This window comes from Halichoerus grypus, chromosome 15, assembly GCF_964656455.1.
Source record: "Halichoerus grypus chromosome 15, mHalGry1.hap1.1, whole genome shotgun sequence".
Taxonomy (NCBI): domain Eukaryota; kingdom Metazoa; phylum Chordata; class Mammalia; order Carnivora; family Phocidae; genus Halichoerus; species Halichoerus grypus.
Window position 1 is genome coordinate 53,028,490 of NC_135726.1, and position 11,586 is coordinate 53,040,075.

The 11,586-nt window shown below is 58.5% G+C and overlaps 1 protein-coding gene and 1 non-coding gene across 2 annotated transcripts; both read left to right on the forward strand.

The window, feature by feature from the left end:
- The first annotated feature begins 1,081 nt into the window (after positions 1 to 1,081).
- Positions 1,082 to 9,506, forward strand: NOP53 (NOP53 ribosome biogenesis factor). Its single transcript, XM_036114095.1, has 12 exons — positions 1,082 to 1,425; positions 1,899 to 1,963; positions 3,668 to 3,776; positions 4,407 to 4,606; positions 4,999 to 5,069; positions 6,177 to 6,272; positions 7,562 to 7,666; positions 7,744 to 7,947; positions 8,203 to 8,378; positions 8,569 to 8,635; positions 9,267 to 9,343; positions 9,446 to 9,506. Exons 1-12 carry the CDS (start codon positions 1,097 to 1,099, stop codon positions 9,504 to 9,506), a joined length of 1,560 nt encoding a protein of 519 aa, XP_035969988.1. The 5' UTR covers positions 1,082 to 1,096.
- LOC118549608 (small nucleolar RNA SNORD23) lies at positions 8,678 to 8,786 on the forward strand. Its single transcript, XR_004924154.1, has one exon. It is a non-coding gene; the product is annotated as a small nucleolar RNA SNORD23 (small nucleolar RNA).
- Positions 9,507 to 11,586: the final 2,080 nt, after the last annotated feature.

Sequence of the window (11,586 nt, forward strand, 5' to 3'; positions counted from 1 at the left end):
CCCCGCCCACGCGCGCTCTCCCGCTTTCGCGGCTCCCAGCGCCCCCTGGCGGGCACTCGGGAGCTGCGCGGGCTGCGCGCGGAAACCCCGGAGCCAGGCGGTCCGCGCTCGGGGCTCCCGGGCGGGTCGCGAGGATCCCGCTGGGTTCCGCTGTGCGACCACCGGCGTGGCGCCCTCCCTCTCTGTGCCTTCTTCCCTTTCGCGTCCAGAGCGGCCTGTAGGCAGCCCTGGATCCCTGTGAATGGTTGCCAGCGCCCAAGGGCCTCCGAGCTTCCTTCCTTATTTGTAAACAGCAAAGATTAGTTGATTCTAAGATGAAACCTCAGTGGGCGAGCCAGTAACAATAGCTAACATTGAGATACCAGGCACAATCTTTTTTTTTTTTTTAAGATTGATTTATTTATATTTATTTCAGAGAGAGAGAGAAAGCACAGAGGGAGAGGGAGAAGCAGACTCCCCGCTGAGCGGAGAGCCCGACTGGGGGCTTGATCCCAGGACCCCGAGATCATGATCCCAGCCCAAGGCAGACGCTTAACCTACTGAGCCACTCAGGCATCCCCCACCTACAATCTTAAACACCGCGCGTTTATCTCGTTTCCTCTCCTGAATAATTTATAAGGTTGATGTACCATCATCGTCCCTGTTTCACAGATGAGGAAAGTGAGGCACAGCCAAGCAGTTTGCCCAGGATTGATTCCGAGCCTACACTGCCAACACTGTATGTTTCTAACACTCCTCGCATATATGAGGTTCTGTGCTCCCAACTCGACATTCGGAAATCTCTTGGATTTCCAAGATTCTAGGATCGGAACACTGAGAAGCCAAACGTTCTGAGACTGGAGCGTGTCTTCTGCCGAATCTGCCACCGACGGTTCTGATTTTCTTTTTTAAGACAGCTGGACTAAAAATAATAATCAGTAAGTTACAGATTAAAAACATACGCAGATTTTAAAAATATTCCTGGGCCGCAGTAAAGCTGTTTGCTTAGGGCTAGAGCCGCGAACCCGCGACTCGCGGCCGACGAGAATTGGCATAAGAGGGAGGAGACATTTACCCTTTATCCCCGCCCCTTGGCGGTTCCAGACACTTTACCAAGATGGCGGTAACCGGAAGTAGGTCACTGGAGGGGGCGGGAGATCTGCGCGCGCAGGCCACAAACCGGCTTTCGGCGCGCCGGCGATCCAAGGCTTCCTTTGCCAAGATGGCGCCGGGAGGCAGTGACGGCGGCTGCACGCGCTGCTCGAAAAGCGAGGCCGATTCCGGCTTCCTGGGACTGCGGCCCACTTCGGTGGACCCGGCGCTGAGGCGGCGGCGGCGAGGCCCAAGAAATAAGAAACGAGGCTGGCGGCGGCTCGCAGAGGAGCCGCTGGGGCTGGAAGTTGACCAGTTCCTGGAGGACGTGCGGCTGCAGGAGCGCACGAGCGGGTGCGTGGGGCGGGACTTCCGGGAGCCGGGCCTCGTTCGGAGTGGCGGGGTGCGAGGCCAAGCGAGCTTGGGGGGACTTCCGGGGGGCTGCGCGTGTGTGTTCCGGCCACCGCTGGACTCTGGGGTGAGGTGTGGGGTTTTGGTTGGGTCAGCAGATACAGAACTCCCAGTGTTAAATTAGAATTTAGGGAAGTAAGTAATAATTGTAGTGTCAGTGTGCCCGTGCACCCGCCTTAGCGTAGCGCTGAGGATTAAATATTACGATATTTTAAGCATTATGATCTGTTAAGTACCAAGTTCTGTGATTTGAAGGGAGAAGCTTTAGCGTGGAGGGATCCCATGGCGGACAGAAGGCGCTTGAATGAGCATAGTCCTAGAGGAAAGCCTGGCCCCTGAGAGGTTAAACCTCCCTCCCCAGCAGCTTGCACCCTCCCCAACGTCTCTGGCTGACCTTCTGCATTCCTGTCTCCCAGTGGCTTGGTATCAGAGGCCCCAGATGAGAAACTCTTCTTCGTGGATACCGGCTCCAAGAAAAAAGGTGAGGAAGAGCTTTCGGTGGTGCCTGCTTGGTCCTTATTTAGTCCATCTCAGTCTCCGAGAGAGTCTTCATTATTGACATGGCTTGGATGGCAGGCATAGGCTAGGAAAGGTCTTTACTATAAATAAGAGGGCTTGGAATGAAAGACTAGCAAGTCAGATTTTCTTTTTGAGGTTTCCGAGCTCTCAGTCTTCAATCTGGCAATTCCCAAGTCTCCATCTGGCACAGAGAAGCCAGCAGGGGTCTTGCCTCTGAGTAGATTAGATGTAAATTAGCAGGTCTCTGCTTAACTTGCAGAAAAGCTGTAAGGGATGAGACCTGTTTTAGTAAGATGTGCTTGAATAAGAATAAGAGGATCTGCTTTAATGAGTAGGTAATAGGTAAGTAGGTAAGAAGCTCGTCTTAATCTGCTTGCTTTTATTTGCCAAAAAGCCGGGGGGAGGAGGGGGGGCTGCTGAAACAGAGTACAGGAGAGGGGAGTTAGGGATGGCTTGAGCGAATGATAGGCTTTCCATCAGTAGGTAGAAAAACAGACCAAAAGTAGACCATCGCTTTAATGAGGGGATAGAAAACAAGCTAAGGGTCTGCTTTAATGAGCAAATGGCGAGGGGCTTTAACAGCAGGATGCCCTTAGGGAGCATGTGTGGGTTCAGTGCAGGGGTCTGGAACGTGAGAGGGCCTGTTTCAGTGAGCCGGAAAGGGACCTGCTTTGAGGTGCAGGAGACTTTGAGCAAGCGAGTGAGAGATGATTATTAAAGAGGTCACCTTTCACAGGAGTGAGCCGATCGGGCGTGGAACAGCAAGGGGAAGGCAGGACCCGCCCTAGTGAACAGGTAGGGTAGTCACGAAGGCCTGCTTTGGCCAGTATGAAGTCTGTTTGGGAACGGAGGAGAGGCAGTTTATAGATTCTGCTTTTGGCTTAAAAAGGAAGATACAGGCACTCTTCGTGGCCTTTTGGTCTGGCTGTGGCTTACGGGCTCCGTTCTGGTGGGACAGCAGCTCCAGTGGCACGTGACTGACCGACTCGTGGCTCCTAGTTTCAGGTCCTGGGGACACAGAGAAGAAAAGAAAAAGAAAGATAATAGGGATTGTGGGCTTTCCCAGGTGATCACGGTGCCTCATGCTGTCGTAGTCCTTACCTTTCCAGACAACCCCGTGAGTTAGGCATTAAGGTTCTCATTTTGGAAGCACAGAGGAGTAAAGTCTTCTATGATGTAGCCTAGGAAACGAAAGGACGTGGGTTCTGTCCTAGGGTGTTTGGTCGTGGAGTTTGCTTTTTGCTATCAGGTGAAAGAAGGTGGAAAACCGTTGTGCTGAGAATCAGCCATTTTGGGTCCTGAGTCCAGCTCCCTGGGCCTCAGTGTCACTTGGTCGCCTTCTTTCTCGTTAGCATTCCTGGTTTTCCTGCCTTGTCCGGGAGTCCTTAGAGGGCAGGGCTGTGGGTCTGACCCTCTCTTTGTTCCCAGCACAGGGCTGCCTCCAGGTGGCCCAGGAAATGGGTGTGTTGGGGGGCTGGGCAGAGCTTGGACACCTTGGGCACCTCTTTCCCCAGGTGGAAGCCTGGGGCCAGCCTGGGGCCTCCGTGTCTGCACCAGGATGCGGGTCTGATGGCTGCCGTGGAGCTGAAATGCAGGGGGTGGGGAGTTGGTCTTGGGAAGCAAGGAGGCCCGAGCCCTTGATTGCGCTCCTTTCTCCCAACCCCAGAGCTAAACAAGAAGAGGACCAAAAGCCAGAAAAGGTCACTTCTTCTCAAGAAACCCCTTCGTGTTGACCTCATCCTAGAGAACACATCCAAGGTCCCTGCCCCCAAAGAGTGAGTGTCCCCCCACCCCCAGACCCGTCTTCCCTGCTGGGCTCTGGCATCGTGCCCTTCTGTGCAGCGGTGCCACTCACTTCTGGCCCTAAGGGAGTTCCTAGGGAGGGAGGGGGTCAGGTGAGCATCACCTAGAGGAGAGGGATGGGGTCAGATTGGGGCTTTGGGGGGTAGATCGGAGGAAGTGAGGTGGGGGCCGGGGTGTTGTGGCTGAGGCAGGCAAGTGCGGGGCCTCAGCCCACCCGGGAGCTCTGGGGATGGAGAGGAGGGATGGCTGGGAGCCATCAGGAGGCCCATCAGGCTGGCTGAGTGACAGCTCTGAAGGAGGGGAGGTTGGATGGGTGATGGGGTGGACAGAGGGCGGCTCCTGAGATGGGGATATGGGAGGAACGGTTGTGGGGGCGAACCTGAGGTCGGTTTTGAAGTGATATGTGAGGTTCCTGGGAGATCACAGGGCGAGGGCTGCCGAGGCCACCGTGTTGTTGGCTCCAGGTCAGGAGATGGGCTCTGAAGCTGCGTAGGAGAGGCAGGAGGAGCTGCCTAGTAGTGGGGGTGCAGAGCCTGACTGGGAGGAGCTGGGCCCTTTCTCAAGCCTCTGCTTCACTCCACCTGTACTGCTTCTCCACCCAGCGTCCTCGCCCACCAGGTCCCCAATGCCAGGAAACTCAAACGGAAGGAGCAGCTATGGGAGAAGCTGGCCAAGCAGGGCGAGCTGCCCCGGGAGGTGCGCAGGGCACAGGCCCGGCTCCTCAACCCTCCCGCGACCAAAGCCAAGCCTGGGCCCCAAGACACCGTTAAGCGGCCTTTTTATGATCTCTGGGCCAAAGACAGTGAGTGCTCCTGTTGTTACTTGTGGGTGGGGACAAGGCTGCCATGCACGGTTGTGCAGGTTGTGCACTGCACAAGAGCACAGTGTCTAAGGGAGGTACTCTGCAGCTGTTGATTCGATGACCCTCAGCAGAGTTCAACGTCTTGGAGGGGCTCCCCTTTCCCGAGTGCATTTTCCTGAGGGCCGCCCCCTGCCCCTTAGCCTTGGCTCCCTTCTGCTTTCTGGACCTGTCCATATGCTCTTTTGCCTGGCATTCAAAACCCGTTGGGGTCTGAGAGTCAGTCCTTCCCTTACCCATGTTTCGGTGCTGTCTTTGTGCGGGGGAGGGATGGGAGGGAGCCCTTCAGGCCACACTGGCAAGCCCCCAGCAGCCACCCTTCACTGCCTCCACAGACCCTCTGGAGCGACCCCTGGCTGGCCAGGACACCTTTTTCCTGGAGCAGACCAAGAAGAAAGGGGTGAAGGTGAGACCGTGGCAGCAGGGTGCCCTTGGTGATGGGTCGGAGGAGGGCTGGGGTGGTGGGAGCTACACGGGGGCCCTGGAGCCTCGGTCTCAGCCTGTGGCCAAGACCACACGTGCAGGAGCTGGGCCTCGAGCTGGTGCCTCCGGAGGAGAGAGCCGGGTGGTGGCAGTCAGCGGGAGGTGCTTCAGGGGGCAAGCAAAGCTTCACTGGGAAGAGGCCTGGACCTGGACGGGAGGGAAGGGCCTCCAGGCAGGGAACTCGAGGGCTCAGGGGCAGCGCTGGCCTGGTGGGAGGGAGCGCCACTCAGGGTGTGGAGTGTTCCTTTGAGTGGTTTTGCATAGGAGAGTGATGGGGTCCAGGTGGCAGCTCTGCAGAGGCGGGATCGTGGGGGTGGGGGGACCCAAGATGGCGCCCTTGGGCAGAAGCACTGGGACTGGCGGGCGGTCGGGGGTGGGGAGCAGGTGGGGGCAGGGGGCTTCCAGGGTTACCCCCAGGCTTCTGCTGGGGACTGAGGGCCTTTGCTGAGGCAGAGGCCAGTTGGGAAGCCGCCGCCACCACCCCCCCCCCCGCCCCTGCCTCAGGCTTGTTGAGGTGCAGGTCCTGATCGGATTCAGACTCATTCCTTGTGGACCTGGGTTTCTGCATTTGTCACCAGCTCCCGGCAGGGGCCGGGGCCATACTAAGAGTCTTTGCCAGCCCTCTGTCCGCTGTCACCTGCTCTGAATGACAGCACCCCCACCCTCTCCCAAGCCTGCTGCAGGTGTCAGGGTGACAGACTGGGGACTAAAATCAAGGTGCCCTGTACCCCTGTTTGCGCCAGTGTTGCCCGCCACAGGGTCACGGGGACTTTTCTCAGGAAAGGCAGGCAGGACCTCTCCCTGCAGGGAGCTTGCTTCTCCTGGGGATGTGGCTCCCGTGGGTAGCACAGCAGCTGGGCAGCAGGTGTCCATCGTTCTAGACGCCAGACCCACAGGCACCTCGCAGTTTGAAGGCCGTGGGCCCTGCCGAGGCCTCTGCCGCCTACCAAGCCTGGAATCCCAGCACCCAAGCTTGTGAGGTCTCGAGTCGTGGGGCTGCCAGGCTTCATGCTGCCTTGTCCTCCTCCAGCGGCCACCGCATCTGCACACCAAGCCCTCCCAGGTCCCTGCCGTGGAGGTGACACCGGCCGGAGCCTCCTACAACCCATCCTTTGAGGACCACCAGGTACGCGGTCTCTCCTCAGTTGGGGCCTGGCTGCTTGGTTGGATTGGCCTCACCGGGTGCCTCCTCTGTGTCCACCCACTGCTGGGGAGTCAGCAGCAACTGAGGCAGCCCCCCGCTTGCCCTCCTGGGGCTCATGGTCCAGCGGGGGAGACAGACCTGTTCCCAGACAGTGATGACCCAGAGGCCTGGGATGAAGGAACCCAGAGGAGTCGCCAAACCCAGCCTCGGGGGTCAGGGAGGGCTTCCTGGAGGAAGGCAGTATCAGAGTTTAGAGCAGAGATGTGAGGAGGAGCTTGCTGTGGGAAGAGGGCAATGGGTGTTTCAGGCGTGTGCAAGGAACAGCATGTACGAAGGCCGAGACCACGCCATCTTTCGGGGAGTCCACGGGACTTAGATGCAAAAGGCTTCAAAGAAATATTAGCAGTCCGAGCGGGTAAGATTTATCTCAGCCCTAGGCTAGGTCAGCAGTGGGATACCTGGCTGTGAGAGTCACTGTGTATTTTGGCGATGGATGTCATGAACAGAGGAGACAGACCCTTTGCCCCCGGGGAGCACAGGTCTCCAGAGAGAGATTGAGATTGTTGAGACGCAGGACGCTCGAGCGAGTGCCGTTCAGCCTCATTCGTGATAAGAGGGCCTCTTAGCCGACCAGGAGAGGAGCGAGCAGTTTTCCGCTCCTGATAAAAGGTGTCCGCAGAAACAGACCCCATGACCCCGAACAGAGCAGGATGAGGCTGGTCACAAGCAGAGGAGACCACGAACCGTAGTCCGTTCCCCCGTGGACTGACGTGGCTGCTGGGGGACAACGTGGAAAGATCAGTCCGTGTCTTTTGTTCTTCACAGAACTGTATTACAGAGATAGGATTCCCATGCCTGAGGGTTCGCCCACTTACTGCACACAATTTACTGGTTTTTAGCGTATCCGCAGAGTTGTGTGGCCCTCACCAGTACGATAGAATGTTTTCATCGCCCCAGAAAGAAACGTGGCGCCCATCGGCCATCACCACCCCCCCTGTGCCCCATCTTCCCTAGGCAGCCCCCACTGTCGTTCCTGTCTTTACGGATTTACTTGTTCTGTGTCTTGCGTGAACAAAACCGTACTGCGTGCAGAGCTCAGGGATCAGGCGGTCCTCTGAGAGAAAGGACAGAGCAGACAGGAGGCTTGGGAGTAGAGAGCGCCCCCTGGCTGTGCAGGGGGTGGAGAGGGGCCGCGGGTGCAGGGGTGGGGCCAGGTCTGTAAGTCCCAGGAGAGGCCTGGGGCCTCACCCCCGACCCCCTTCCCCACCTAGACCCTGCTGCTGGCAGCCCACGAGGTCGAGCTGCAGCGGCAGAAGGACGCGGAGAAGCTGGAGCGGCAGCTGGCCCTGCCCCCCTCGGAGCAGCCTGCCACCCAGGTAAGCTCACACCTGCCCACCCCTCCCTGCCCGGCCCCCCGCACAGCCCCCGACTCACCGCTTCCCTCCCGCCCCAGGAGTCTGCCTTTCAGGAGCTGTGCCAGGGGCTGCTGGAGGAGTCGGACGGGGAGGGGGAGCCGGGCGAGGGCCCGGACAAGGGCCCCGAGGCTGGAGGGGAGCAGGCCGCAGGCGGGGAGGCGTCCCCTGCACCCATACGCCTGGCCGCCGTGGAGAAGAAGACAGAGCAGCAGCGGCGGCGGGAGAAGGCCGCCCAGAAGATGGTGAGCACCGCGGGCTCCGGCCTGCCCCTGCTGCGCTGGCAGCACTGGGGCTCAGGATGCAGCAGGGACTGTTCTAGACCCAGTCTCTGCCCTGGTCGTTAATATTTGGGGAGTGGGATTTGCAGGCCACCAGTGGGTAAGGACGCTGGTTTCAGGAAACGGCTGTGAAGAAGTCGGGGGAGGGGCGCTGGAGGGGCCTCCGTGGAGGGGGACGGCGCTCTGTCCGGGCCCTGACTCCGCCCGGCCCTGCCGCAGCGGGTGCAGCAGGCCGAGGTGCGGGCCGCGCGGCTCCGGCACCAGGAGCTCTTCAGGCTACGCGGGATCAAGGCCCAGGTGGCGCGGCGGCTGGCGGAGCTGGCGCGGCGGCGGGAGCAGCGGCGGGCACGGCGGCTGGCGGAGGCGGACAGGCCCCGGAGGCTGGGGCGGCTCAAGTGAGGCCCGGCGGGGGGCTCCCGGGGGGGCGGGGGGGGCAGGTGTCCCGGTTCTCTGCCTGGTCTCCTGGAAGATCATCTCTTCCCCACGGAGCCCCATGTTCTGGAAGGCCTGCTGCCCGGGTGGGGCCTTTGAACTCTGCCCTGGGCAAGGCCGAGCCCCTGAACACCCCACGCCCGTGTTCTCTAGGTACCAGGCCCCCGACATCGACGTGCAGCTCAGCTCGGAGCTGTCTGACTCACTCAGGACCCTAAAGGTACTTGCCCATCTGGGGTGTTGTGCTTTGGGGAGACCCCCGTGCCCAGTGATGATACCCATCCTTGCTCCCCGTGCCCCCAGGGGCTGTGGGCGACATCATGGCTGCCCCAGGTTGGGCCAGTTGGGCTGATGCCTGGGGGCTGAGGGCACGGGGTCCTTGGGGGTGAGGGGCCCGCTGGTATGATGATTTGAGCCTGTGACCTGCAGACGCTTTCCTCCCAGCCACGTCCCAAAGCTGGTGTCCTGGCCCTGCGGTGCTGGACAGGTCTCCCTACAGCTCAGCATGGGCCCTGTCCCACCCCCGCTCAGAACCTGCCATGGCTCCCAGTGGCCCCGGGCTGCTCGCCGCGGCCGTGGGCCCTGTGCCTGCCTTGGGGCTCCAACCGACTCTACTTCATTAGTGGGCCAGCTGTGCGCCCTGTTGGTCTGCCCCCGGCCTTTGGTGCCCCTCCTGCCCTGCATGCTCTCCGCTTCTTCAGCAGCCTCCATCCTATAGATTCTGCAAACCTAGCCCAGGCGGCCCGGGGTCCACACACATCACCCCACCAGATCAGGGCCAGGCTGGGCCCCGTGGAGAGGTCAGAGCCCCCCCCACACACAACTGAGGCCTCCCTCTCTGTCTCCCGCAGCCTGAAGGCAACATTCTCCGCGACCGTTTCCAGAGCTTCCAGAAGAGAAACATGATCGAGCCTCGGGAGAGAGCCAAGTGAGGGTCCCCGGGGCTGCGTGGGGAGTGAGGGCTCCGGGAAGCTTCGTGCCTGTGCTTGGTGGGCTTGCTGGCCCCTGACCGCTCCCTTTCCTCCTACAGGTTCAAGCGCAAGTACAAAGTGAAGCTGGTGGAGAAGCGGGCGTTCCGCGAGATCCAGTGAGTGGCACTCCCCTTCCCTGCCAGGCCAACTGGGCTCCTGGCTGTGACAGAACCCCTCCAAGCTGCTTGAGAAGAAGGAGCCCTTGTCCCTCCCTCCTTCCCGGTGGGATCCCCTGGCCACACCTGGGAGGAGCAGTCTGCTGGATGTCCTTGAACCCAGAGTCAGGGCGGGGGAGGGTCCCCAAAGGGAAATGGAAGGGCCCGAGCCAGAGTTGGGGGATGTCGAGGGGGTGAGGCCGTGGGGCCCTTGCTCCCCTCATGCACCCTCAGTCCCCTCTCCTCTGCCCCCAGGTTGTAGCCGCCGCGGGATGCCGGAGCCCCCACCCCACAATAAAACAACGCTGACTGACACCCTGGGCTCCCGTGTGACTTGTGTCCCTTCTGGGGGCAGCTTCCCTCTCTCTCTGTGTCCCTCTCCAGCACCAGAACATTCGTCTCCACTAAAGCCTGGTGTGGCAAGATCTTAGGGAAAGTAGGCAGAGGAGATGGGGCTTGCAGGCTGGTGGGGGGCTGGGGGGAAGAGGAGTGGAGATCCCAGCTGGGTGTCTGACGGGACACAGCCCACATCTTTCTGCCTGGGTGACTGAGAGGCAGGTCTTGGCTACAGCCCTGTCGCACGGGTGTTCCTGACGTTGGCCGAGCACCTACTGTACTTTTACGCAGGTGGATTCCCTCCCAAGAGGGGGCCGTAAAGGTGAGGGGCCTGAAGCGCATCAGAAGGAACTAATCCCTCCTCCCCATACCAGTTTAAAAAGGATTTATTAAAAACCTTCTTTCTACAAGTAACAAAGGACTATATTCTCATTGTAAATCACTGATTTACATAAAGATACCAAAGCACCATAATTACTGCCCTGAACCTTTGTTTTCCAGTCAAACCCATTCCCTTCTCTGCAAAAGTAACTGTCACTGCAGTTCAGTGTGAATGATTCTGGTACGTTCCATGTGTGATTCTATTAAATTATACACAAAAGTACATACGAAAATAGAATAGTTTTAATTTTTCTATGTCTTGGATACACTCCTACTACATGTAGTTCTGTAGGTTGCTTTTTAGTGTGTCTTAGAGAACTTTCTGGGTCGTACAGGGTGCTTCTCTTACTTTCTTACGGCCGCATACGCCGAATTGCAGTGAGTGAGTGTGCCACGCTGTGACCGGCTTCCGTTGCTCCGTCTCATGACGTGGCGGGAACATCGTACGTGGGCCATTCCACAAGTATCTGTAGGACAAGGACCTGGAGGTGAATCTCTGGGCTGTAAGGGAAAATACATGTAAAGGGCCATTTGATAGGTTCAGTCAAATCCTCCTCCGTGTAGGATGTGCTGGTTTTTACCCTCCGGCGACACTGGAGCCCGCCTGTGGGCTCCTAGCTTTCCCGCTGTGTGATCTCAGTTCTCGTTGTGCTCTCTGCTCGTCAGTGAGGCTGAGTGGACGTGTGCGGCGCATCCCTGGCACGTCTGTGCGGCTCCAAACCTCGCCGTTGTCCTCCTGGACTGTCATTTTGTTGACGTGGAGCGGCTCTTCATCGGCTAACGGCTCCTGAAGTCTGTCCTGCACGTTCCAAACGTCTCTCCCAGGCTGTTGCCTTCTTACTTTGTGTCAGGTGTCCTCTGTCAGCCGGAAGAAGACCGTGTTGGTCGTGTTCTGTTAGCCTGGCCTTCTTTCTTTTTTTTTTTTTTTTTAATTTTTTTATTGTTATGTTAATCCCCATACATTACATCATTAGTTTTAGATCTAGTGTTCCATGATTCATTGTTTGTGCATAACACCCAGTGCTCCATGCAGAATGTGCCCTCCCCAATACCCATCACCAGGCTAACCCATCCTCCCACCCCCCTCCCAGCCTGGCCTTCTTTCTTATTGTGGCCTTTGGAAAGGTTTCTCCAGGACACGATGTTTATAAAAATAGAGCAAGCAGTTTATAAAAGAAGTGGATGGAGGGAGAGACTAATGTCAGGGCCCCCCCACCCCACTTCCTCCCACATCCCATAAAATATCAGGGCTTTAAGGAACTGTTCCTGCTCTTGCCCCCTCCCCCCCCATAAAAGTAAAAAGGAGTGTTGTGCAGACAGGAGAATGG